The sequence below is a fragment of the Xyrauchen texanus genome, chromosome 31, assembly GCF_025860055.1.
Source record: "Xyrauchen texanus isolate HMW12.3.18 chromosome 31, RBS_HiC_50CHRs, whole genome shotgun sequence".
NCBI classification, from domain to species: domain Eukaryota; kingdom Metazoa; phylum Chordata; class Actinopteri; order Cypriniformes; family Catostomidae; genus Xyrauchen; species Xyrauchen texanus.
Window position 1 is genome coordinate 2,547,387 of NC_068306.1, and position 27,298 is coordinate 2,574,684.

The 27,298-nt window shown below is 43.3% G+C and overlaps 1 protein-coding gene across 6 annotated transcripts in view; it reads right to left on the reverse strand.

The window, feature by feature from the left end:
• The window catches only part of LOC127624947 (gastrula zinc finger protein XlCGF57.1-like), a 213,961-nt gene that overhangs the window by 125,650 nt on the left and 61,013 nt on the right, over positions 1–27,298 (reverse strand). Inside the window, exon 3 of one of the 6 annotated variants that reach the window (XM_052099883.1) lies at positions 23,761–23,953. The exons of 4 other annotated variants lie outside the window; for them this stretch is intronic. In XM_052099883.1, coding sequence (XP_051955843.1) covers positions 23,761–23,953 — 193 coding nt within the window. Of the gene's footprint in view, positions 1–23,760; positions 23,954–27,176; positions 27,262–27,298 lie in introns of those variants that run through there. One more of the 6 variants, XM_052099896.1, reaches the window with a different exon arrangement.

The following is a 27,298-nucleotide window of genomic DNA, read 5'->3' on the forward strand; positions in this document are numbered from 1 at the left end:
TTAGATATATTCCAGTCAGGCTTTAGGACCTGTCATAGTACAGAATCGGCACTGCTCAAGGTCACTAATGATGTATTATTATTGTTGGATTCTGGATCACATGTTGTTCTGGTTTTATTGGATCTGAGCGCTGCCTTCGATACAATAGATCATGAAATTCTTCTCAGTCCTCTGGAGTGTTGGGTTGGTGTGCAGGGTATAGCTCTTCAGTGGTTTGCTTCATATTTAAAAGGCAGGACAGTTGCTGTGAATCTGGGAGACTTCTCTTCCACATTGGCCCCTTTAGTTTGTGGTGTCCCTCAGGGGTCGATTTTGGGACAGTTGCTGTTTTCGCTCTACATGCTTCCTTTAAGCAGTGTTTTTCGAAATTATAGCATTTCATATCATTGCTATGCAGACGATCTCCAATTTTATTTTCCTGTGAGGCTAGATAACACCTGTTCGTTGGACAAAGTACAGGAATGTTACAGTGACATTAAACTCTGGCTATCCAGCAGCTTTCTCCAATTGAATGAGAGTAAAACTGAGGTTTTGATTGTAGGCTCTCCCGTCTTATCTTGCTTTCCTGATCATTTGGGTTCTTTATCCCTAAAGACTGAGAATCATGTAAAGAGTTTAGGGGCAATCATGGACTCATCACTTAACTTTAAGAAACAGATTGGTGCTGTTGTCAAAGGAAGCTTTTTTTAACCTGAGATCAATTGCTAAAGTAAAGCATTTTTTATCTAGTGAGGATTTAGAAATTGTAGTTCATTCTTTTATTACATCTAAGCTTGACTACTGCAATTCTTTATATATCGGTCTCCCCCAGACTCTGCTTGTCCGCCTACAGTTAGTGCAGAATGCAGCAGCAAGGCTTTTAACGGGGGTGCGAAAGAGAGAACATATTACTCCGGTACTGCAATCCCTACATTGGCTTCCGGTCAAATTTAGGATTTATTTTAAAATTCTCTTGTTTGTTTACAAGGCATTGTCAGGCCTTGCCCCGCAGTACATCAGAGATATTATAGTTCCTTACTCTCCTTTTAGAGTTCTCAGGTCCTCCGATCAACGACTTTTAAAGGTACCTCGTTGTAATTTAAAATCAAAAGGAGATCGTGCTTTTTCCGTGGTAGGTCCCAAACTTTGGAATAGTCTCCCATTCCATGTGAGATCAGCTCCATCGATTACAACTTTTAAGTCTTATTTAAAAACTTATTTATTTTCTTTAGCTTTTGAATAATGTATGTCTGTTTTTTGTTGTATGACTTTCATGTTATTATTCTGTAAAGCACTTTGGGGCAACGTCTGTTGTTTAAAAATGTGCTATATAAACAAAGTTGCTTGCTTGCTTGCTTGAAGGCAGAGCTTGGTGGGCCTGGTAATGGTGACTTAACCCAGACCAATTCTACAGGATCTGTCAGTGGTGGTTTGAGGCAGGACTTTCCTTGTAGGATCTGATTCTATTGACCAGTATAACTCTTTGGACCAGATGCTTCTTTACCCAGTGATGTCAGTAGTATGAGGCAGGACACATTGTGCAACTGATCTGTAGATTCTTGACATTTTTAATAAACCATGATTTGCTCCAAGTTTGTGTTCCTCTTGCTTCTGGTAAATTAAACTTGTTGCACAGCAGATTGTGGTGGGTGTTCAACTTGCACTTTCATTCAGCTTTATCATCTGTCCCTTTAAAACTGACCCCCCCACCCCCCTTTTTGGTTTAGTATCGTGGCACTTAACCACTATCCAAACCCATTGTACTGCTTCAATGACTAGTGACTGTTCAAACATCTCAATTGAATACCATAATCAAATCACTTTGTGTCACTACCATGTACACCAGTGCAACAGTAAGTGAAAGTCTTGTGTGCAGTTCCGAATAACATGGTACCATTTACAATAAACAACATTTACACAACACAATTGACATAACAAATGTACACAATATAGAATACACAAAAAATATGGTTGAGGGTATATAAAATATATATACAGTTGTTGAATTGGGGAGAATTCAACAACTGTCTGCCTGACAGGAAATCCAGTATCCAGCTGCACAGCGAGCTGTTTAAGCCCAGAGCCCGGAGTTTCTCATCAAGCTTGGAGGGCACTATGGTGTTGAATGCTGAGCTGTAGTCTACAAACAGCATTCTCACATATGTGTTCATTTTCTCCAGGTGGGAGAGAGCAGTGTGTATTGTAGATGCAATGGCATCATCAGTGGAGCGGTTGTTGCGGTAGGCAAACTGCAATGGGTCCAAAGAGGGGGGCAGAACAGAGCAGATGTAATCTCTGATTAACCTCTCAAAGCATTTGCTGATGATGGGGGTCAGAGCAAAAGGACGCCAGTGATTTAACAAGTGATTTTGGCTTGCTTCGGTACAGACACAATGGTTGATGTTTTGAAGCATGTGGGGACTACAGACAGGGAGAGGGACAGGTTGAAAATGTCCGTAAAAACACCAGGCAGTTGATTCTGATGATGTGGCCCGGAATGCCATCTGGACCCGCGGCTTTACGGATGTTCTCCCATCGGAAGGATCGGGTTACATCCGCAACAGAGACAGAGAGTGAACCAACCTCTGTAGCGTCAGCCGCGAATACTCTCTCCACGAGGGCGGTGTTATTGTCCTCAAAACGAGCATAAAATGTATTAAGCTCATCCGGGAGAGAGGCAGGAGTTTTTATTCCGTTTATAGTCTGTGATGATGTTAATTCCCTGCCACAAACTTCTAGAGTCTAGGGTTTAATTTTAATGAATGCATAATTTGAGAGACACCAAGACAAGCGGGGGCTTAAGCGAGTAAAGACACTGAAAGAGTTTGAATCCAGGGTGTGCTGAGTGACTCCAGCCAGGTCTCCTAAGCAACCAAATTGGCCTGGTTGCTAGAGAGGGTAGAGTCACCCAATCTGAGGGTCCGTCAGCATGCCGGTCACTGCTATCACAGTGGTGGGGCCCAGATAGTTTGGTTCTCCTAGCTTGGTTGGTTTCAGGCTCTTTGCGAGCATCTTCATCATCGCTGTTGCAGCCCAGACAACCAGGGAAGCCCTTTGTGGTTTTTGCAGCATCAACACTTTTATTAACCTCATATGCTCTCTCTCAATATACAATACATCCCACGGTGCCAGAGGAACTCACAGACATTTCCGGTAGTCTGGAGCGCTATCTGGAGTGTGTAGGATCAGACAGCAGGTTTTTAAACAACCAGAAGAGTCTTGCTCTTGCTGTGCAGCTCTGAGGTGCTTGTTAATCTCTTATTCTCTGGCCCTCCAGCGGTACTTCCAGTGTTTTTAAAGTTTATAAAGTCAAGGTATATTTCATTCTACATCATTGTTATTGTAGGCCGCAATTGTTTTCCAAAAGTTTCAGACCGCATCAGAGTAATTCAGAGTATTATATCAATAAAAGTCAATAAAAAATCAAATATATAACATGTCATTCCTCATACATATCTTCATTGGAGGAATCAGTTTTAATGATTTTAATGAGGGTACTCTCTGGAAAATTTGGGGGAGTAACCAATCCAATAGGTAACTCTATAACTTTGCCATACATTTGTAATATTTACTCTTCAAATCAATAAATCAGTGGTTAGCTGCTAGATTTAAATTTAGACCCTCAGAACAATTTAGGCACTAATTAATGGCATTCTGGAAAATCATAAAGTGATCATATAAGACTGAAATCAACTTTTCCAGAGAAATTTTAATTCACATTATAAATGGCAAAGCAGTAATGATTACTGAGCGCAGTAGGATCAATCAGATCAATCACATCATTTTCAGTCTTCTTTGTCACCTGATTTCCTCCTGCAGTATTAGTAACCTCTATAAAATCATAATTCAGCCGGAAGTTTTTTTTAGTATCAGTTTTTTTTTTAGAAAAATCTCACTATTTAGGGTCCCTTCCTCAGATAATATGGGGGGAGCCAGAAGGTAACTTCTATCTGGTGTCCCCAGATTCACACTATTTGAGTGACCTGTATATTCCCTCCCCGTCAAACAGTAGATTCCAATCGTGTGTTTGTTTCAATTTAAATCCCTCTTTAAGCAGCCAAGCTTCTACTCACAAGTGAGCGGACAGTCATAAATTGGGATTATTTACCTCAACCACACTCTTCTGTTAGAATCTTTTTATAATTCCTCCCACATTTCCCTTCACTACTTGTGGCCGGTCGGTTTGTATGGAGTACACCCGAGCAACTGACTCAATCTGTCGCAACCCTTGAGTTTGATTGCACCATTAGGTTACCGCTCTCGGGATTTATTGTGACAGAGACACCCCAAGTTTAAAACACACGATTAGTGAGCGTTCCACTCACTCTTCAACTGCAAAAACAAAACATAATATCCCTACCAATTTAATCTGTTTTATTGCTACGTGCGTTCAAGGAGATGGAAACTCAGCGTCCCAGATCTAAGTGGCACTCGTCAGACACTCCATCCGAAATCCGGTCCTGGCTCCACTGTTCCAAACAGGCCTCCAAGGTCTTTGTCTCCATGAACCACTCTGCCCTTAAGGCAGGCCTCCCAGGTCTTATAATTACACTATTCATTTATTTCAGTAAAAACTGGCCTCCCAGAGGTCTTCTAAGACATATCACACAACACTTTGCATTCATACAAATAATTTAATGTACTTATTCCTTCATATGTAACAATTTTCATTCTTATACATATAACGTAACGATCAATAATTTACTGTATTCTCAATAAAAAATGTTTAAATGTAGTTACTTACAGGGTTGGTTGACACCCAAACCTAAATAAAATACTATCTAAACTATGCAGATTTTGATTTAACAGGCTCTGGTCACCTTTTTAAATGGGCCCATGTATGGGTATCAATCAGCCATCGCCTCCTGGTGTCCTTTTCTATCGCTCCGCATCACGTCAGGGTCACCAAATTCTGTCGTGTTCTTTTTTGAGGAGACGAAGTCAAGTTTTCGAAGTATAAATTGTATTTATTAACAAGAAAGAATAAGTACAGAAATCATTTAGCCAGCTGGAGTCTTCTTCACCCGTAAGCTCCGCTCAAAAAGACCCTGTTTCTCCAGTGTTCCCTTCTATTCTACATTTCTGACCCAGGGTGTGTTCCTTTGTTCTCAGGTTTTTACTCTTTTGATTGGCTTATTTTTGCCACCGGGGCATCTCCAATATTCTAAGAGATAAGTTCCACTCATTCCGTTGGTTTGTTTTTGCTGCAGTGGGATTACTGGTTTTGCCTCCCATTGGTTCATTCTTATCAGTTTTTTGCCTAAAGAATTTCCAATGTAGGTACTGTTTCAAGGTTCCCCTAAAGAATTTCCAATGTATAAACTGTCTCTAGGTTCCCCTCATCTCCTGTGTCAGAAATGCAGCTGCAGTTTCCTTTTAGCATTTTTGGTTTTACATATATTTTCTAGTTAGTTACACACATCATTCATCATTTGTTAACAGGCATACTTTGTTTAAGATTAGTCACACACATATATACTGATTAAGTCTTTAATGATGGACTTCAACAGGATGAACTGATGCAAACTCCAATTGTAAGACATAGGATACTTCATATGCCACTGTAAGGCGGGGTGCCAATGTGTTTGCATTCAAAGGCAAAGAGCAAATGTATGATCTTTGAGAAAATCAACATATTAACTTTCTCACAATTAGCAACTCTTCCTGAGGCACCACACCCCACTGAGCAAAGATTGCAAATTCACACCTCATTGTTGCCCTTCCACGTCTGTCCCATTCTCTCCCATCTCCTCCTCATCCATTCCCCTTCAGCTCAGAATCACCTTAAACTCACCTAAGATCTGTATGTATCAAAAGACCTAGTGTAACATGTTTGGTATCATTTTAAATGTCTCAGTGCGACTGGTATAGTGTTCTTTTTCCCAGGTGTGTAAAACTTAATGACAACAAAGTTATAAGGTCTTTGCCAAATACTGAATAATTCTGGAGATCTATCCCTTCCTTGAAGTTTTAACACCAGGAAGTCAAGAACCCATTCACCCCCAAATTCTCATTGTTCAAAGGATAATACCATTTGGTACACAATATGTATTCTGTCTGGATATTTAAGGAAAGCTGGCCCAGAGCTCAGGGGTCTCTGTAGTCAGATGATCCCACACCTCAATGTGTGAAACTTTAATAACAGGAATCTGCATTCAGATTTCATATGCTTTGCAATTACGTGTAGTTTTCTCAACTGCCAGGTATGTTCTTTGACTTGTTTCTTTAACTTGTGTTTTAAATCCTACCTGGCAAATAAATTGTTACTTTTTGACTTATTCTGTATTCCTCTGAAATCATTTATATCAATACTGGGTCTTTAAAATAGGAGGAACCAAGCAGGAGAATACAGTTTTAAGAATCATTTATATCATAACTGAAGCTTTAATGTAGGAGGAAGCCACTTAAAGACTATCAGTTTGAATTTCATTAGAAACTGATCAAAAGGTAAATGAACAGAAGAGGATTCAGAGTAATCAATAACTTAAATGATTAAAATAAATGAATGATCAGAAAGTATTTAGAGCTTTAATCTAAATTAGAGGCCAACTTAAAATTGAAGTCAGATCAAATTAATAACGGGATGAATTTGTAAAGTGCAAATGATTAACAATAATTGCTTTACTTCAGTGCTCAGAAAAGACAGAACAACGCAGAGACCTTCAAGGGGCAAATCTACCTATTCTTAGCAGTTTTGCCTGCCTTTTTACACAACTGAGTCAAATTTTAAAAGATCAGCCATTTATCTGACTTAAGAAAACACATTTTTGCATATATACAGTGAAATTTATTTGTTTTCACATATCCCAGCAAAGCTGGGATATTTGAGTGCAGGGTCAGCCATGATACGGCACCCCTGGAGCAGATATGGTCAAGTGCCATGCTCAACGGCCCAACAGTGATCATTGTACCAAGGTAAAGGATTTTTCTCTTTAACTTCCTTTAATCGAAGGGGAGCAACACTATCTAGAGTGCTAGAGAAGACTGTATCCATATTTTCGGTGACAAAATCAAGTTCTTCTGAACTTGTTGGCAAACTGAGTACTCGAGAAAAATCTTGAAGATTATTAGAGAAGCTATCTTTAGTAGTTGAAAGAATAGTTCTACCTAAATGATAACATTGCATAGATTGCCTTACCTTTGCTAAGCACAGCATACATGAGACAAGGTAACGATCTGAGATATCATCACTCTGTGGCGAAATTTCTATTTTATCAACATCAATTCCATGACAAAATTTGATCAAACATATGATTTTGGTGATGAGTTGGATCTGTCACATTTTGTCTATCCCCAGAGCTGAGAATATTGATAAATACTAATTCCAGTGTATCATTTTCATTATCTATGTGGATGTCACTGACGATTAAAGCTCTATGTACAGCAACCATTAGATCTGACAGAAAAATCTGTAGATTCTCCAAGCAAATCAGAATATGACCTTGGTGGTCTACATACTGTTGCAAGAAAATAGATTATCTTTTTTATTTATATCTGACAATGTCACATCATTATAAACATTATCATCATTATATGATTCAAACCTTTGAGTAACACTGAAAATATCACAACACTCAGACATCCAGCCGTTCAGTGACACAAATCTAAACCAAACCTCGTTGCCACAATGACCAGGGCCATAGCACATTACAGTGTCTGACATAATTTTTGCAAGTTCCCACACCTCTTTAACATTATCAGGGACAGCAGATGTAAACTAGCTATTAGCTAATTCTGGTGCAATTACTTTTAATTGTGCATTGTCCCTGTAAAAATAAACAATAAAATGAAAAATGAAAAAATGGAGGGGGCCATAGCACATTACAGTGTCTGACATAATTTTTGCAAGTTCCCACACCTCTTTAACATTATCTTTAGTGATCTCTGACTGGTAAAGCTGAATACTGTTAGTGCTGACATGAATAACAAAGCCAGCACTTGTAAATTTCATCTTATGTCAAATGCTCTGGCACATGAAATGCATTTAACAATAGTGGCTGGTGTCTCTATTTCCACATTCCTTACAATAGTCACCAATAACAAGGGCGCTTTCAACATGATTCTCTGTGGGTGCATCACTAAGTGGGGAAAATCGATTGGAAATCCTAACAGGAATGGGAGAATGGTGTCACTTTGCCCTATGGGAATGCTCCAGAGACATCACCCAAATGCCCTGCTGCGGGGGCTCTCCAGCTGGAACCAAAGTGTGTGTGTTGCTCACTGTACTATCCACAAACAAAACAGTCTCTACTGGCTACTCTTTTTCACAGACCTCCACTAGCATTCGGAAGCATGTCTCCAATTCATTAACCTTCTCTGTCAGCCTGGTTTCTCCCTTGCGCCCCCTGAGCTGGATGATGACTTCACCGCTGCATCGGAGAGCGTTCCGGCATCTGATGCGGAAGATTCAACTGGGCTGCACCCCCCCCCGGTTCCTTTCTTCCCAGAAGCTTAAGATGAGCTGACGAGTTCGTGGAGGACACCTTTTTTTGCCCACAAATGACCTCCTCGCTCATCCGCTCACTATTTTTGTCGGCGGGGCGGTCCACGGGTACACGGAGGACCCCAGGTGGATAGAGCGGTTGCTAACCACCTGTGCCCGGAAAACCCCACCACATAGCGGGATTGCCTGGTGCTCCCCTCCAAGGCCTTTAGGATGACGTCTTCACTGACAGCCAAAGCCTACAGAGCCACTGGACAGGCCACCTCCGCCCTGCATGCCATGGCCCTCCTGTAAGTTCACCAGGCCAAGGCACTTAAAGATCTGCACTTGGGAATTCGTGACCCCGACATGCTGTAGGAACTGACCTCTGCAACTGACCTCGCCCTCGGGCTACGAAGGTCACAGCACGAGCACTCGGGCAGACAATGGCCGCCCTCGTGGTCCAGGAACGTCATCTCAGGCTGAACCCGCTTTCTCAATGCCCCCGTCTCCCAGTTCGGCCTATTCGGCGACACCGTCGAGGACTTCACCCAGCAGTTTTCGCCGGTGAAGAAACAGATGGAGGCCATATCTCACATCATGCCTCATCACCACATCAGTGCGACCCCCAATCCGTCTGCTCACCGAGGGCATCCCCCTACAGTTCCCAGACAACAGACAGCTCCGCCTAAACCTGAGCCCAGCTCTCAGCCCCAGAGTCAAACGCCCCGACGAAAGTGCGCGCCCCCCCCGTCTCCCAAACCTCTTTCAGGACCCGGAATGCTCCTAAGCGTTCCTGAGATGGGCAACCCAGGGAACAAGGTGACTGCTCCGGAGATGGTGACCAGACCCCTGTTCATTCTGCGGAACCCACATTGTCAGCAAAAGAGCAATTTTCTCATTCCCTGGGTCATCTGGCTCGCACGTGCCGTTCCTACGGTTTGCGTTTGACGGCCAGGCATATCAGGACGAGGTCCTCACCTTTGGCCTGTCCCTGTCCCCTTGCATCTTCATGAAGGTCGCAGTGGCAGCCCTTGCCCAGCTCAGGGAAATGGGTATCCACAGACTCAATTATCTCAAGCTTGCCCCAGTTCAGAGCATCTCATTTCTCTGCATGGAATTAGACTCAGCCTCAATGTTAGCGCATCTCATGAACGAGCGTGCACAGTCGGTGCTGAAATGCCTCACGTTGTTCAAACTAGGCACAGCTGTTGCTCTTAAACAATTCCAGAGGCTCCTGGGGCATTTGGCATCCTCCACGGCGGTCAAGCCGATGGGGTTGATGCATATGAGACCGCTTCAGCACAGTCTCGAGTACCGAGTTGGGCATGGCGCCGCGGCACATATCGTGTGTTCACCAACCCCTGGACAGACCTCTGTTTTCTGTGGACAGGAGTCCCCTTACAGCAGGTGTTCCAGTGCGTTGTGGTTACCACAGACACCTCCTAACTGCGATAGCGTAGATGCATGGAGGCGTATGCTCTCGTCATATGTCACAACTCGCCCGCCATCTCCTCCTTTTAAGCCAGCCATGACTCAGGTTGCTGCATGACACTCATATCCCCGGCAGCCTCAACACGGCAGTGGACACGCTGTCACGACAAGGCACGCCCAGCGGAGAGTGGAGGCTCCACCCCCAAGTGGTCCAGCTGATTTGGGAATGGTATGGCAAAGCACAGGTAGATCTGTTTGCGTTTTGTTACTCCCTAGCGAAGGTTTCCCTCTGGACAGACGCTCTTGCACACAGCTGGCCCCAGGGGCTGCGCAAGAACGTATTTCACCCAGTGAGCCTATTTGCACAGATGCTGTACAAGGTCAGGGAGGACGAAGAACAAGTCACTTTGGTGGCTCCTTATTGGCCCACACGGTTTTGGTTCTCAGATCTTATGCTCGTCACGACAGCACCTCCCTGGCAGATCCCCCTGAGGAAGGATCTTCTTTTTCAGGGATGGGGCACCCTTTTGGCATCTGTGCCCAGACCTCTTGAACCTCCAATCTGGCCGCTGGACGGGAGCGCTGTCTCCAAACAAAGGCTTGCTCACTGGGTCGTGGACGCCATTGCTTTGGCCTATCACAGGCCGTGCCCACCTGTTAAAGCCAGTCTGTACTTATATAGCACCTTTTTAACCTTAATGATATTCAAAGCGCTTTACACTGTGACTCATTCACACATTCACACACATGTGGAGTCGTTTGCGCCGGGCGGGGGCCATCTTAATGCTATAATATGCAATCGGGGAGGGTGTTCGAACCACCAACCCTGCGATTAGTGGCCGACCCGCTCTACCAACTGAGCCACAGCCGCCCCATAATGGGCTTGCGGGTTCTAGCACAGTGGGCACTAGCCAACGGCACCTCAATAGCCACCTACAGAGCAGAGGACTGGGCAACAGCCAATCAATTTGTGAGATTCTACAATCTCAGGGTTGTGTCGGTCTCGTCCCATGTTCTCTCAGGTCTGAGCACGTAGAAAATACGGAATACGGAACAGCAGACCGGCTGTTCCGCTTGCACCTAGCGCCCTTCACCAAAGTGATCCAGTGCACTCTTTCTCCCAGGTTAGCCACTAAGCTCACGCTCCCTGGATGTTCTTGCCCCCTAGCCCTTGGTTCATAAATTCAGCAGAGGAATTTCTGACAAGACCCACTACGAGTTCTAATGACTCTGTACTAGGAAAGGTGCTCCACAGGGGTCAGTTTTCATTTACCTCCCCCAAGGTTGTGTAGGATGTGGTCTCTGTAGGGTCTTTTCCCCCTGAAAGAATAGGAGCTGGAAAAGAACACCCTCCCCGATTGCATATTATAGCATTAAGATGGCCCCAGCCGCTTTTACTCTCTATGCGAGAAACATAGAGGAAGAGAAAAGGTCACAGCTGGTGTGGCCTGCTCCCATGCTTGGCACGTCGCTTGTTCCCACCTCAATGGGTGCGGGAAACTAAAAAGCTTTATGACAAAATTTCTATGGGGCATTGGGGAAGGGAACGTGCAGTCTGATGCAGCCTGCTACTCTAGCATGCAACTGCCTGCTCACACCTGCATTAGCATCTAAGGTAACATGGTTCAGCATCATGGCATTATTGGATAAGGACCTCTTGTGGGTGGCTGTGGCTCAGTTGGTAGAGCGGGTTGGCCACTAATCGCAGGGTTGGTGGCTTGAATCCTGGCCCACACGTCGCAATGGCAGGCTAGCACCTTGCATGGCAGCTCTGCCGCCATTGGTGTATGAATGTGTGTGTGAATGGGTGAATGAGTCAACAGTGTAAAGTGCTTTGAATACCGATAAGGTTAAAAAGGCGCTATATAAGTGCAGACCATTTACCATTTAGTGTCACTTCACTCAACACACTGTCAAAGTGAGTGACTGTAGGGGAAAGTCTAGGTTACTATTGTATCCCCTGTTCCTCGATGGAGGGAACAAGACTTTGTGTCCCTCTTGCCACAATGCTGTACCGAGCCACTGTAATGGCTGAAACCTTATCCTCGGCTCCTCAGTGCAACACCTGATTGAACAGATGTAAGCCCTCCTTCCTTTATACCCGTATGTCCGGGGGAGGGGCATGCAAATTCTGTTTGCCAATTTCTCATTGGCCTTTTCTCAAGTTCAGAGGTAAACAAGGCTTTCAAGAAAGACCCCTAGTGTCACTTCACTTGACACAACGTCTCATTCCCTCCATCAGGGAATGGACGTTACAACAGTAACCTAGACGTTATGACACATGGTCTTTGTTGCTTATGCCAAAAAATGAATGCATGCGTTCAAGACTAGATTATTGTAATGCATTACTGGGAGGATGTCCAGCAAGTTCAATAAATTAATTTCAATTGATTCAAAAAACAGCAGCCAGAGTGCTGACTACAACCAAGAAATATGATCATATTTGCCCCATTTTATCATTGTTACATTGTCTACCTTTTAAATTTCATATTCATTTTATAATTTTGTTAATTACATAAAAAGCTTTGAATGGGCTAGCTCCATGGTACTTAAATTACCTTCTACCACACTATCTTTCATCACGCTTGTTAATAGTTCCAAAAATATCTATATCCACAAAAGGAGATATATTTCATACTTGCCTCCTAAAGTATGAAATAGAATCCATAACACTGCTCAGTTCAAGCCTAGACTAAAGACTCATCTATTTAGCCAGGCATATACCTAATTTATCCTTCAACTCATAATAATTAGGATGCTTTAGTTCGGTCTGCCGTCACCAGAAAATCTATCATGATCTATATATAACTCTTCATAAAATTGAATGGCATCTATGCTAATTCTATTCTATTTGTTTCTATATCAGAAGATTACAATGGGCAGTTCGGACTGCTAAGAGGATTATTGGTTGTTCCCACCCTTCCTTCAAGAACTGTACACTTCCAGAATTAGGAAAAAGGCCGGAAAAATCACTCTGGACCCCACTTACCCAGCTCAATATCTTTTTGAACTGTTGCCTTCTGGCTGGCGCTACATAGCACTGAGCACCAGAACATAATGTCATAACCATCTAACCCTGATGGAGGGAACGAGACATTGTGTCGATGTAGTGACACAAGAGGTCGCTCTTGGGAGCCCAAAACACCTCTGATGTTTGAGAAATTGAATTGGCGAGTGGAATTTGCACTCCCTCTGCAACTGGATCCTGGACTTCCTGACTGGGAGTCCACAGTCAGTCCGGATTGGTAACAGCATCTCCACCACCACCACCACACTGAGCACTGATGCCCCCAGGGCTGTGTGCTCAGTCCACTGCTGTTCACTCTGCTGACTCATGACTGGGCAGCAATGCACAGCTCGAACCACATCGTCAAGTGCGATGACATGACCGTGGTGGGTCTCATCAGCAAGAACGACAAGTCAGCATTCAGAGAGGGGGTGCAGCGGCTAACGGACTGGTGTAAAGCCAAAAACCTGTATCTGAATGTGGAGAAAACAAAAGAGATGAGAGCACATAGTGAACACTCTTCGCTGACCATTGACTCTGTGGAGCTTGTCAAGAGCACCAAATTCCTTGTTCACCTGGCGGAGAACCTCACCTGGTCCCTCAACACCAGCTCTATTACCAAGAAAGCCCAGCAGCATCTCTACTTTCTTCGAAGGCTGAGGAAAGCACATCTCCCACCCCCCATCCTCACTACATTCTATAGAGGGACTATTGAGAGCATCCTGAGCAGCTGCATCACTGCCTGGTTTGGGACTTGCACCGTTTCGGACCGCAAAGCCCTGCAGAGGATAGTGAGGACAGCTGAGAAGATCATCGGGGTCTTTCTTCCCTCCATCAAAGAGATTTACATAAAATTCCTGCGGACCACCCGTAACCCAGCACTCTCGTTGGCTTCCGTACGGGCTCAAGGTGAGGCCAGCCTGGTTTCTCCCTCGCGCCCTCTCCGTCCAAGCTCGAGGTGAGAGCGGCTCACCTCACAGCCAGTCTGCTTACTCCCTCGAGCCCCCCGAGCTGGATGATGAGTTCGCCACTGCAGCGGAGAGCGTTCCGGCTTCTGATCCGGAAGACTCGACTGGGCTGCCGGCTTCAGGTCGGCATGGCCAGTCTGAGGCTGATGCCCAGATGGCCGATATGCTTGCCGGGCCGCCGTGAGCGTGTGGCTAGAATGGGACCCTTCATCCTCCCCACAGCCTTCACGGCTAGAAAATCACCCGGTGCTCCCCTCCAAGGCCTGTAGGATGACGTCTTCACTGACCGCCAAAGCCTACAGCGCCACTGGACAGGCTACCTCCGCCCTGCAAGACATGGCCCTCCTGCAAGTTCACCAGGCCAAGGCGCTTAAAGATCTGCACTTGGGAATTCCTGACCCCGACGTGCTGCAGGAACTGCGCTCTGCAACTGACCTTGCCCTCAGCTATGAAATATCACAGCGCAAGCACTCGGGCAAACAATGGCCACCCTCGTGGTCCAGGAACGTCATCTCACGCTGAACCTGGTCGAGATGCGGAAAATCGACAAAGCCCGCTTTCTCAATGCCCCCGTCTCCCAGTTCGGCCTATTCGGAGACACTGTCGAAGACTTTGCCCAGCAGTTTTCGGTGGTGAAGAGACAGATGGAGGCCATATCTCACATCATGCCTCCTCGCCACATCAGTGCGACCTCCAATCCGGCGTCCCCTTGCATATCCCATACAACAGAAAGTTCCGCCTAAACCTGAGCCCAGCTCTCAGCCCCAGCGTCAAACGTCCCCCGGAAGCACGCGCCCTCCATCTCCCGAACCTCTTCCAGGACCCGGAAGGCTCCAAAGCATTCCTTAGATGGGCAACCCAGGGAACGAGATGACCGCTGCGGAGATGGAGACCAGACCACTCCATTCCCCGGTGGAGGGCCAGGAGGAGAATTTTTATTTTCCTTATTTTCTGTTGCCACACCCCATGTGCGATACACACATTGTCAACAAAAGAGCGATTTCCTCATTCCCTGGGTCATCTGGCTCGCAGGAGCACTTCTCATGGCAACCTACTGCCAAATCTGCAATCTGCTGGCAAGCACCTGTGGTTCCGGCACACCTACCTACTCCCTCTCACTGCGAAGCCCTGTCAGGTACGTCGAAAACAGTCATCCCACTAGTGCCCCTCGCGTGGAGTTTGGACATGTGGCTTTCACTTCCCAACCTGTCAGTACCATCCAACTCGGCTATGGGATTCAATTTGCCAGGCGACCACCCTCTTTCAGTGGCATCTGCTTGACTTCGTTATACGGCGAGAAAGTCAGCACCCTACGGGTGGAGATCGCAACTCTCTTACTCAAGGACGTGATAGAACCTGTCGCTCCAGCCGAGATGATGAAGTGTTTCTACAGCCCTTACTTCATCGTACCCAATAAAGCTACGACCAATCTTGGACCTGCGAGCTCTCAACCGGACCTTACACAAACTCCTGTTCAAGATGCTTAAGCAAAAAACTAATTTTAACATGCGTTCGACATCAAGATTCGTTCGCATCAATAGACCTGAAGGGTGCTCAGGGACTCAGACTTTAGGGCTTCAGGTCAACTGGGAAAAGAGCAAGCTTGCCCCAGTTCAGAGCATCTCGTTTCTCTGCATGGAGTTAGACTCAGTCTCAATGTTAGCATATTTCACAAACGAGCACGCACAGTCGGTGCTGAAATGCCTCACGTTGCTCAAACTAGGCAAAGCGGTTCCTCTCAAACAATTCCAGGAGCTCCTGGTGCATATGGCATCCTCCGCTACGGTCAAGCCGATGGGGTTGATGCATATGAGACCGCTTCAGCACTGGCTTCAGTCTCGCGTCCTAAGATGGGCATGGTGCCACAACACATACCGTGTGTTCATCACCCCCTCTTGTCGCCAGACTCTCAACCCCTTGACAGACCTCTGTTTTCTGCAGACAGGAGTCCCCTTACAGCAGGTGTTCTGGTGCGTTGTGGTTACCACAGACGCCTCCTAACTGGGTTGGGGCACCGTGTACAATGGGCACCCAGCCCCCGGCTCCTCGACAGAGCCCCACTTGGGTTGACACATCAACTGCCTAGAATTGTTGGCTATATTCCTTGCCCTGTGGACATTCCTCCTGCTACTCCGGGGCAAGCACGTCTTGATCCGTTCAGACAATACCAGTGCGATAGCGTAGATAAATCGCCAAGGTGGCGTGCGCTCTCGTCGTATGTCACGACTCGCTCGCCATCTCCTCCTTTTAAGCCAGCCATGACACAGGTCGCTGCATGCCACTCATATCCCCGGGAGCCTCAACAGGGCAGTGGACGTGCTGTCACGACAAGGCATGCCCAGCAGAGAGTGGAGGCTCCACCCCCAGGTAGTCCAGCTGATTTGGGAATCGTATGGCAAAGCACAGGTAGTTCTGTTTGCTTCCGAGGAATCCTCCCACTGCCCGCTCTGGTACTCCCTAGCGGAGGCTCCACTCAGGACAGACGCTCTCGCACACAGCTGGCCTCGGGGGCTGCGCAAGTACACATCTCACCCAGTGAGCCTACTTGCACAGGTGCTGTGCAAGGTCAGGGAGGACGAGGAACAAGTCACTTTGGTGGCTTACAACTGTAACCTAGACATTACGACACATGGTCTTTGTTGCTGATGCCAAAAAAACGAATGCATAATTTCAAGACTAGATTATTGTAATGCATTACTGGGAGGATGTCCAGCAAGTTCCATCCATCCATCCATCCATCGTCAACCACTTATCCTGTGTACAGGGTCGCGGGGGGCTGGAGCCTATCCCAGCTAACATTGGGCGAAAGGCAGGGGACACCCTGGACAGGTCGCCAGTGTCCAGCAAGTTCAATAAATTAATTTCAATTGATTCAAAAAACAGCAGCCAGAGTGCTGACTACAACCAAGAAATATGATCATATTTGCCCCATTTTATCATCGTTACATTGTCTACCTGTTAAATTTCATATTCATTTTATAATTCTGTGAATTACATAAAAAGCTTTGAATGGTCTAGCTCCATGGTACTTAAATTACCTTCTAACACACTATCTTCCATCACGCATGTTAATAGTTCCAAGAATATATAAATCCACAAAAGGAGATATATTTCATACTTGGCTCCTTAAGTATGAAATAGTCTCCCTAACACTGTTCGAGATGCAGATGCAATCACTCAGTTCAAGCCTAGACTAAAGACTCATCTATTTAGCCAGGCTGCTTTAGTTCGGTCTGCCGTAACCAGAAAATCTACCATGATCTATAACTCTTCATACAATGTAATGGCATCTATGTTAATTCTATTCTATTTGTTTCTATATCAGAAGATTACAATGGACAGTTCAGACTGCTGAGAGGATAATTGGTTGCCCCCTTCAAGAACTGTACACTTCCAGACTGAGGAAAAAGGCCGCAAAAATCACTCTGGACCCCACTTACCCAGCCCACTATCTTTTTGAACTGTTGCCTTCCGGCTGGCCCTACAGAGCACTGAGCACCAGAACTGTGAGGCACAGGAATGTACTGTCATAACCTCCATCTAACCCTGATGGAGGGAACGAGACATGTGTCGATGTAGTGATGTTGATGTTTGAGAAAAGGCCAATGTGAATTGGCGAGTGGAATTTGCATGCCACTCCCCCGGACATGCGGGTATAAAAGGAGCTGGCTCGCGACCACTTATTCAGGTTTTGTGCTGAGTTGCCAAGACATGGTCCCGGACATTTCAATGGATAGTACAGTGTTGTGACAAGAGGGACTCAACGTCTTGTTCCCTCCATCAGGGAACGGAGGTTACGACAGTAACTGAGACATTCCCTATCTGCGTGCGTAAATAGCAGATGCACCGGACTGCACGTAGCCTCCCCCAATGCCCCAAAAAATGTCACACAGTTCCCCACACCCCCTAGTATGGGACCAGGCAATGCCAGCCATGACCTTTTCTCTCTATACTGCAGTTCACGTATCATCACAACCGTTCAACAGACGACGCCATTGCCACCACCCTCCATCTGGCCCTCACCCACCTAGATATAAAGCACTCATATGTTCAAATGTTGTTCATAGACTTCAGCTCAGCATTCAACACAATAATTCCCCAGCACCTGATTGGAAAGCTGAACGTCCTGGGAAAGCTGAACCAAATTCCTTGGTGTTTACCTGGTGGAGAACCTCACCTGGTCCCTCAACACCAGCTCTATTACCATGAAAGCCCAGCAGCGTCTCTACTTTCTTCGAAGGCTGAGGAAAGCACATCTCCCACCCCCATCCTCACTACATTCTATAGAGGGACTATTGAGAGCATCCTGAGCAGCTGCATCACTGCCTGGTTTGGGACTTGCACCGTTTCGGAGGATAGTGAGGACAGCTGAGAAGATCATCGGGGTTTCTCTTCCCTCCATCAAAGACATTTACATAAAATGCTGCATCTGCAAAGCAACCAGCATTTTGGATGACCCCACACACCCAAACTCTTCACCCTCCTGCCGTCTGGCAAGAGGTACCGAAGCATTCGGGCCCTCACGGCCAGACTGTGTAACAGCTTCTTCCCCCAAGCCATCAGACTCCTCAATACTCAGGGACTGGACTGACACACACACACACCTGTACACCATCCAACTTTTGCACATGTCCAGATTTGCACTTTAATTCATTGTCACTTTATACCTGGCTGCTTCCTCAATAACTGCTATGTCCATAGAACACTATTTCATAGTATGTTATGTTTACATTTTAGAAAGTGTCATCTTTTTGCACTACTCAGATTACAAATGTGTACTGGTCGGCACTGCACTGTCTCTTACTGTGTCTATTGTCCTGTTCCTTTTAGTAATTTATTGTACTGTCCCGTACTTTTTTGCACAAGTTTGCACATGCACTTTAGGTGTTTCCTATTCTTTCAGGAGGAAACGACACATCACAGTCACATAGTCAGGATAGCTGTTTCCCCCATAACAGGACGTCATCTTCTCGTCATCTTTCTCCAGATGTGCTGCTGACCCATGGGTCTAAAAATCATTTTCAGTTTAGTGTCATATGTTTAAAAAACCTTCTTCCGGGACTCCACAGTTCTTTCCTAATTACTTCTTGAATATTCAAGTAAACATTTCCCTTGGTAAAGTTTTGCTTTCTTCCAACCCCCAAGAAGGTTGCTGTTGTACCATATTTTAAGTAATATTTAAAGTAAGTTTGGAGCAGAAGAAATAGAAATAAACCTTGTGTAAATTGTCAGCTATATATATGTTCTTTCAAGCCATTTTATCAAGAAGATTCACATTAGATCATAATAATTTTTTTTCTAATATGACCTTTGAAATTAATCAGCTCTGGATCAAATTAAAAGACCACTCCAAATGGTCAATTTATCTGGATTTACTATTTATAGGTGTGTGTTTGAGTAAAAAGAACATTTCTGTTTTATTCTATAAAATACAGACAACATTTCTCCAAATATAAATATTTTAATTTAGAGCATTTATTTGCAGAAAATGACAACGGGTCAAAATAACACAAAAGATGTTTTCAGACCTCCAATAATGCAAAGAAAACAAGTTCACATTCATTTTTAAACAACACAATACTAATGTTTTGACTTAGAAAGAGTTCAGAAATCAATATTTGCTGGAATAATCCTGATCTTCAATCAGTCTTGGCATGCTCTCTACCAGTCTTTCACATTGACTTTATGCCACTCTTGGCACAAAAAATTCTAATTTGTTTTATTTTTCATATATAAAAGAGAGAATGCAACAAATCAGAAAAATCTACAACAGGATTCATTATTATCACACTGAAATGTCATGACACAACTGGCTGTCAAACACATATTGAGCTACACATAACACATAAGCTAAAAATAAGCTACACATAATTATTTTCTCAGGTACTTAATGAGTCTAAATTGATGCACAACTTAATAATAATTTCAGTAAATCACCCAAATGACAATATCCATATCACACTGTTCATGTGTTAAACTTGCTATAGTTTACTTCCACATTGTTTCTTCATCCAATAACAATGTCAGATGTAAATCAGGTCAGAAATAGCATGTATAATATGAATCTGTACACACATGTGGGATACTGATGATTCACCATTGTTGCACATAAAATCAACGTAATACAGTATTTATCTGTATGAATATAACACTCATTCCTCTTGTCATAAAGAAATAAATATCCTGTGATAGGAAACTTTTATAGATATGAAATAAAGAAAATGTAAGTTATGGAAGACACTTGCGTTTTTAAGCAAATATATGTATTTATAGTTTTATTTAGGCATTGTGTGAATAGTCAGTATTCAGTGATGTTAACTTTCATGTCATTTTAACACTGCATTCGTTGCACTGCAGGATGGTCTCATCTTAAGACACGGCTGCACATGCAATAGTTTGGTTAGGAGGCACATATGCTTTATTCACACATTCACTATTTACTTGATATCATTGGACCAGAAGATGATTCTTACTTGCTGTCACTATGTGGGCACTTGTATGGTTTCTCTCCAGTGTGAATTATTTGGTGCTTATTCAAGTCGCTGGCTGTAATAAAGGTCTATCCACACTGATGGCATGTGTAAGGTCTCTCTCCAGTATGAACTCTCATGTGTCTATCAAGATGGCTTTTACGTGTGAAACTCTTTCCACACTGATGGCATGAGTAAGGTCTCTCTCCAGTATGAACTCTCATGTGTCTATCAAGACTGCCTTTAATTGTGAAACTCTTTCCACACTGATGGCACGTGTAAGGTCTCTCTCCAGTATGAACTCTCATGTGTATATTAAGATCTCTTTTACATGTGAAACTCTTTCCACACTGATGGCACGTGTAAAGTCTCTCTCCAGTATGAACTCTCATGTGTGTATCAAGATTGCCTTTAATTGTGAAACTCTTTCCACACTGATGGCATATGTAAGGTCTCTCTCCAGTATGAAATCTCATGTGCATATTAAGATCTCTTTTACGTGTGAAACTCTTTCCACACTGATGGCACGGGTAAGGCTTCTCTACAGTATGAACTCTCATGTGTGTATTAAGACGGCTTTTAATTGTGAAACTCTTCCCACACTGATAGCACATGTAAAGTCTCTCTCCAGTATGAATTCTCGTGTGTATATTAAGATCTGTTTTACATTTGAAACTCTTTCCACACTGATGGCACGTGTAAGGCTTCTCTCCAGTATGAACTCTCATGTGTCTATCAAGATTGCCTTTAATTGTGAAACTCTTTCCACACTGATGGCATGTGTAAGGTCTCTCTCCAGTATGAACACTCATGTGTCTATCAAGATTGCCTTTAAGTGTGAAACTCTTTCCACACTGATGGCACGGGTAAGGTCTCTCTCCAGTATGAACACTCATGTGTCTATCAAGATTGCCTTTAAGTGTGAAACTCTTTCCACACTGATGGCACGGGTAAGGTCTCTCTCCAGTATGAACTCTCATGTGTATATTAACATCTCTTTGACATGTAAAACTCTTTCCACACTGAGAGCAGGTGAAAGATTTCTTGGCTGCTCTCCTTTGAGGATTATTTGGTGAGAAATTATTTTTATTCTTCGGGCCACTCAAAGATTTTTCTCCAGTTATGAAATCACGATGTTCCTCCTCCACTTCATTCAGTTCTTCACGTTCCTCTTTCACATCCATCAGCTCTACAATGAACAGTGAATGGATAACAAAAACATCAAGGTGAAAAAAGAAATAGGTGTAAAAATGCTAAATCTTGACAAAATAATTTTTCATTACTATATTATTACAGAATGTGATACAGATACGGTTTCAGATTACTCAAGCCTCCACATGATAGATGTGGAGCATGTGAGATTTAAGGGGGTAAAAAGCGCACTTTGAAATTAAGAAAGATGGTTGACTGGATGCTGCTGAGTTCTGCTTTCTGTGTCATCATTTATTACAGTTTTAGAAGAATTAACTAAAATATAGATTTTCTGCATATTGCAGCGCCGTTTTGTGCTCCGTTCTGCATAATGCGGTGGCTCATTTTTGCTTATTGTGTCCCATTCGGCACGTTTCGTGGTGAATCCACCGGCCCACTCGGTTCTCCCACTGGCTAGTCCACCCCTGATCGGCCCCAAACTGCATCGGCCTACCGGGAAAATGCCTAGTGGTTGTTTTTTTTTTTTTAGACATGGGTTGTGAGTGCCCACAAAGGATACACCTCATGCATCCTCCGAATTCCTGTGAAAGAAGGTAAAATTCGAAGACTGCGTTCGAAGTGCTTTTCTAAAATGAGACAGCCTCGATGACATATTCAGCCGGCAAATGTGACCTCCGGAGAACACAGATTTCAGTCGCCAGCTCTTTTTTTCTCTTTACATGCTCCCTCTGGGTTCCAAAATCAGAAAGCGCAACTTCTACGCTGATGACACTCAAATCTACTTACCGGTTAAACGAAATGATCACATTGCATTACAATCTCTTCTAGCTTGCCTGGAGGAATTAAAAGGTTGCCTAGACAAAAACTTCTTGTTTTTGAATAAAGATGACAGAAGTGATTGTCTTTGGTCCTACAGATAATTTTGATGTTAGTAATGCTGAATGCATTAATCTCAATGCTTTCCTCTCTCCTCAAGTACAGAATCTGGGTGTCCAGTTTGATAGCCAGCTGAAATTTGACAAACATATTAGTGCTGTCATAGGTTCCAGTTTCTTTCAGCTACATCTACTCTCTAAAGTTAAACCCTTTTTGTCGGAGAAACCTTTGGAGATAGCAGTTCATGCTTTCATCACTTCTCGTCTGGACTACTGTAATTCTCTCTATTGTGGAATTTCAAAATCTCTTACAGCTCAACTTCAATTTGTTCAAAATGCAGCAGAAACATTTCTAAAAGGAGGTCGGAAGTACGATCATGTTACCCCCATTTGAAAATCACTTCACTGGCTGCCGGATAAAGCTAGAATTGATTTTAAAAATGTATTGTTTGTTTACAAGTCATTACACAACCAACTCCCAGTTACTTATCAGACTTACTACATCCTTACAATCCACCATGAAGTCTGAGATCCAGTGATCAATATCTCCTCAATATCCCACACTCAAGAGTAGAGGAGGGAGAGTCTTTTCGGTTGTGGGTCCTATTTTAGTATGTAATGTTCTGGTTTTAAATTGTTGTGTGTTTTTAGAACTTTGTATTCATCATTTTGTATTGTACAGCACTTTGGTCAGCCTTAATGCTGTTTAATGCTATATAAATACAAATAACTTGGAACTTGAAAAGAACATGCTCACTGGAATTAGAGACAGGTGTTAAGACATCATTTAGCCCAGGTGCAAGCACCCTTACCACTTTCTCTCCCTGAGAGAAAGTGGCACTCGACCACACATTGTTTCGACAACTTTATGCAACATCACAACATTATTGACCGAGATCTTGTTTTGAAGATGGGACCGTCGAACCTCTCTGTAAAGTCTTCTCCAGCATGAGTGAAGTCAAATGAAAACATGTAGTTTAAGATGGAGTACACATATTAGTTATACCAAGTGAATAATCTGAAAAATAACTTTAAATTGACTTCAGACTTAAAGCCATCTTTAAGGACTTTAAGCAGAAACCCAAATCCAGAGTCTCTGTTTCTGAAGGACTGTAATGACTTTTTCAAATTAAAATTGCACCTTTTTAAAAGTTAAAAAGTTTGAAAACTGAGCACTTTTAAAATTACAATAAAGACTTTGATAAAACTCATCCTGACATGACAGTTGATTGTGATTAAAGTGTAAAACAACATACACACCCGGCCCCAATCTGGCTAATCAGCTGAGGAGACGGATAAATGCAGCCGGATGGGGCAGGTCGAGAGAGAGCCACACGCAGCTGTATTGTGTGTTTAAGTTTTCATTAAAATATGACTTTGACGCTTCATCCGGTTCCCGCCTCCTCCTAGACCATCCTTTATACTGTTACAAACATTAAAGGAAGAAACATACCTGAAGGAATAAAATCATCTTCATCACTCTGTTGTTCTTCTGCTTTGATTTCATCATCATCTTCATCAGTCTGTTGTTCCTCTGTTGTGTTTTCTTCTTTTATCTCCTGCTTCACTTCAATCTTCACTGGTGTCTGCAGCATCTGCTGTTCTCCAGCGTGAATCACATCCACCTGCTCTCTCATGATGAACATCTGAACACACAAACATCATCATTATAATGGACTAACATTCATCAAACTCAAAAAGACTGAACATTTAATGATTATACACAAGAACTGCTGTTAAACAAAACCAGTTTGTTTTTTATACGGTACAATTGGTTAGCTACAGAACCACAGAAACTTCCTGAAGTGTGGTGTTATGCAGCAGATGAGCCACAGGATGCTGGAGTCTCGTGATCTTCCCATTTCTTTCATAGAGAAAGGTTTTGTTTTTTACACTGAGGGAGGTGAATTGTGGGTCTGTGTTAGTGATGGAAAGTCAGATTATTTTCCGCAAACCTGTTCTTTCGGACGTAGCATTTTCTGATATTTTCGTAACAGCACTGTAGCTAGTAGATTATCTTAACATTATATTAATATTGTTGTATGTGTTAAAGGTGCAGTCAGTTATTTTCCCCCACTAATAAAGTTTTACTCATAAAGAAATTGTAATTTTTAAACATATGTATAAAATCATGACCGCTCACATAAGATGAGGACTCTAGTCATATCAGTGACCTTATAAAAGCTGTTTTATTCTACATGGGGCAGGGGTGCCCTCATGGGGTGGCCATTTTAGAATCACATGACCAACTGAAATACTACTTGCTTAATCTCATTAACCGTCTTTTTATTGGACACTTTCACTCATGGATTAAATGAATCATGGCTGATTGTGAATAGTGAATTTCTACAGTGGCATCTGTAACTGAAAACTATCGATTTTGAATGAAGCAGCATCCACACCACTAGGTGTCGCCAAACCCGTTGTTTCGGACGGTTTGCTTCAATGAACCAGTTAAAATATTATTCACCAGTTCTTTTACATCATCACGTAATGACGCCACGACACATAATACTAATACATCGGCATCGTAGAATACGCACTCATAGAAGACACATTCAACAAAACCATATGCAAACGACTTGATGTACTTTTGACTCGAGAACTGCTGTGATCAACTCAATGTACTGCTGACTCGAGAGCTGATGTCCTGTGATCAGTGCACTGTTGACTACGAGAAACTCAAGGCTAAAGACTGCTGAGAAACGACTCCATGTACAGTTAACTCGAGAACTGCTGTGATCAACTCAATGTGCTGTTGACTCGAGAGCTGCTGTGATCAACTCAATGTACTGTTGACTCGAGAACTGCTGTGATCAACTCAATGTGCTGTTGACTCGAGAGCTGCTGTGATCAACTCAATGTACTGTTGACTCGAGAGCTGCTGTGATCAACTCAATGTACTGTTGACTCGAGAACTGCTGTGATCAACTCAATGTGCTGTTGACTCGAGAGCTGCTGTGATCAACTCAATGTACTGTTGACTCGAGAGCTGCTGTGATCAACTCAATGTACTGTTCAATCGAGAGCTGCTGTGATCAACTCAATGTACTGTTGACTCGAGAGCTGCTATTCTTAGATCAATGTACTGTTGTCTCGAGAGCTGCTGTGATCAACTCAATGTACTGTTGACTCGAGAACTGCTGTGAGCAACTCAATGTACTGTTGACTCGAGAGCTGCTGTGATCAACTCAATGTACTGTTGACTCGAGAGCTGCTGTGATCAACTCAATGTACTGTTCACTCGAGAGCTGCTGTGATCAACTCAATGTACTGTTGACTCGAGAGCTGCTGTGATCAACTCAATGTACTGTTGACTCGAGAACTGCTGTGATCAACTCAATGTGCTGTTGACTCGAGAGCTGCTGTGATCAACTCAATGTACTGTTGACTCGAGAGCTGCTGTGATCAACTCAATGTACTGTTCACTCGAGAGCTGCTGTGATCAACTCAATGTACTGTTGACTCGAGAGCTGCTATTCTTAGATCAATGTACTGTTGTCTCGAGAGCTGCTGTGATCAACTCAATGTACTGTTGACTCGAGAACTGCTGTGATCAACTCAATGTACTGTTGACTCGAGAGCTGCTATCCTCGGATCAATGTACTGTTGACTCGAGAGCTGCTGTGATCAACTCAATGTACTGTTGACTCGAGAGCTGCTATCCTCGGATCAATGTACTGTTGACTCGAGAACTGCTGTGATCGACTCAATGTACTGTTGACTCGAGAACTGCTGTGATCAACTCAGTGTACTGTTGACTCGAGAGCTGCTGTGATCTGCTTGTCTGTTCGGTCAAGTAAAATTTATTTTTCACTTGCCCCTTCAAAAATCCACTTGTCCAGGACAAACTTTTATGTAATTGTTGAATGGGGCTGATATGAAAGCTACCACACAAACACATACTCACAGTGATGTCACCGCTTAGCAGTCCAACAAAGGCTGCTGAAATCTTGACTATATTGTTTTCATAATTGTTTGAAGCCAAAGATGTGATTGAAAATAAAATGTGATTGTTCAGCCCAGCCCTACTCGAGAGGTTTTCAAACATTTCGGTCAGATTTGGTGAACTGGATCAACTCGTTCACTAAAATGAACCAGTTCAAAAGAACGACTCGATCATGAAATGGACATAACAATAAATGGTTTTACATTTATTTAAATATATTTGTCTCGTGTGCCCAAAAAATAAACTTTAAATCACAATGATGAAAATATTATTAAATCATCGTTTACTCGAGTAATATTCAGCAGATGTGGTCAATTGTCGTTTTGTTGACAGAGATTTTGTCAATTAAGTATGATATATATGAAACCTCTTTTTAAGGGGACGCTTTTTAGGACATTAGCGCGACGTTTCTGGAACGTAAGTCAAAGTTTGTCAAGATTGAACTTTACCAACACGTCTTCTAACTGGACTAAAATATAAACATGAGTTTAGCCACAGACAGACAGAAAGTGGAAATAAACCTGTTCTGAAGTGTTTTAGTTGTTTTGTTCATCTCTTACATATGACCAGTAATCCCAAAAGTATTTACACAAACTTGAGGAAACCAAAAAGCGTTTGTTTGTGCCCGTCTCTCCAATATATATTATCACCTTCATTGAACTCATTTACAGTCAGTCGCTGGATTTAAAGACTCATTTAAGCAGAATATTCTCACATTTCTGTTTGTTTCTCCTGAAAGGGATTTTTTAAAGCGTCTGTAACAAAACAAAGCGACATGCGTCGATAAAAACTTATTTTACACTCATTAAAACGCCAAAGAGAGAAAAACAATATATACATATATAACAACAACAACAAAATATAAAAGCAACTCAAAAATATGAATCTCTCAAATAATGTAAAACACATTGAACACGTACTGAACTGAGCGCTCAAACTGCAGCTGTGTTTGAATTCGTCCCTATTCACTATATAGTGCACTATTTGGGCTTTCTTCTTCTTCTGGTGTTTTCTGTCGGTTTATAAAACAACTTCCGGTTAA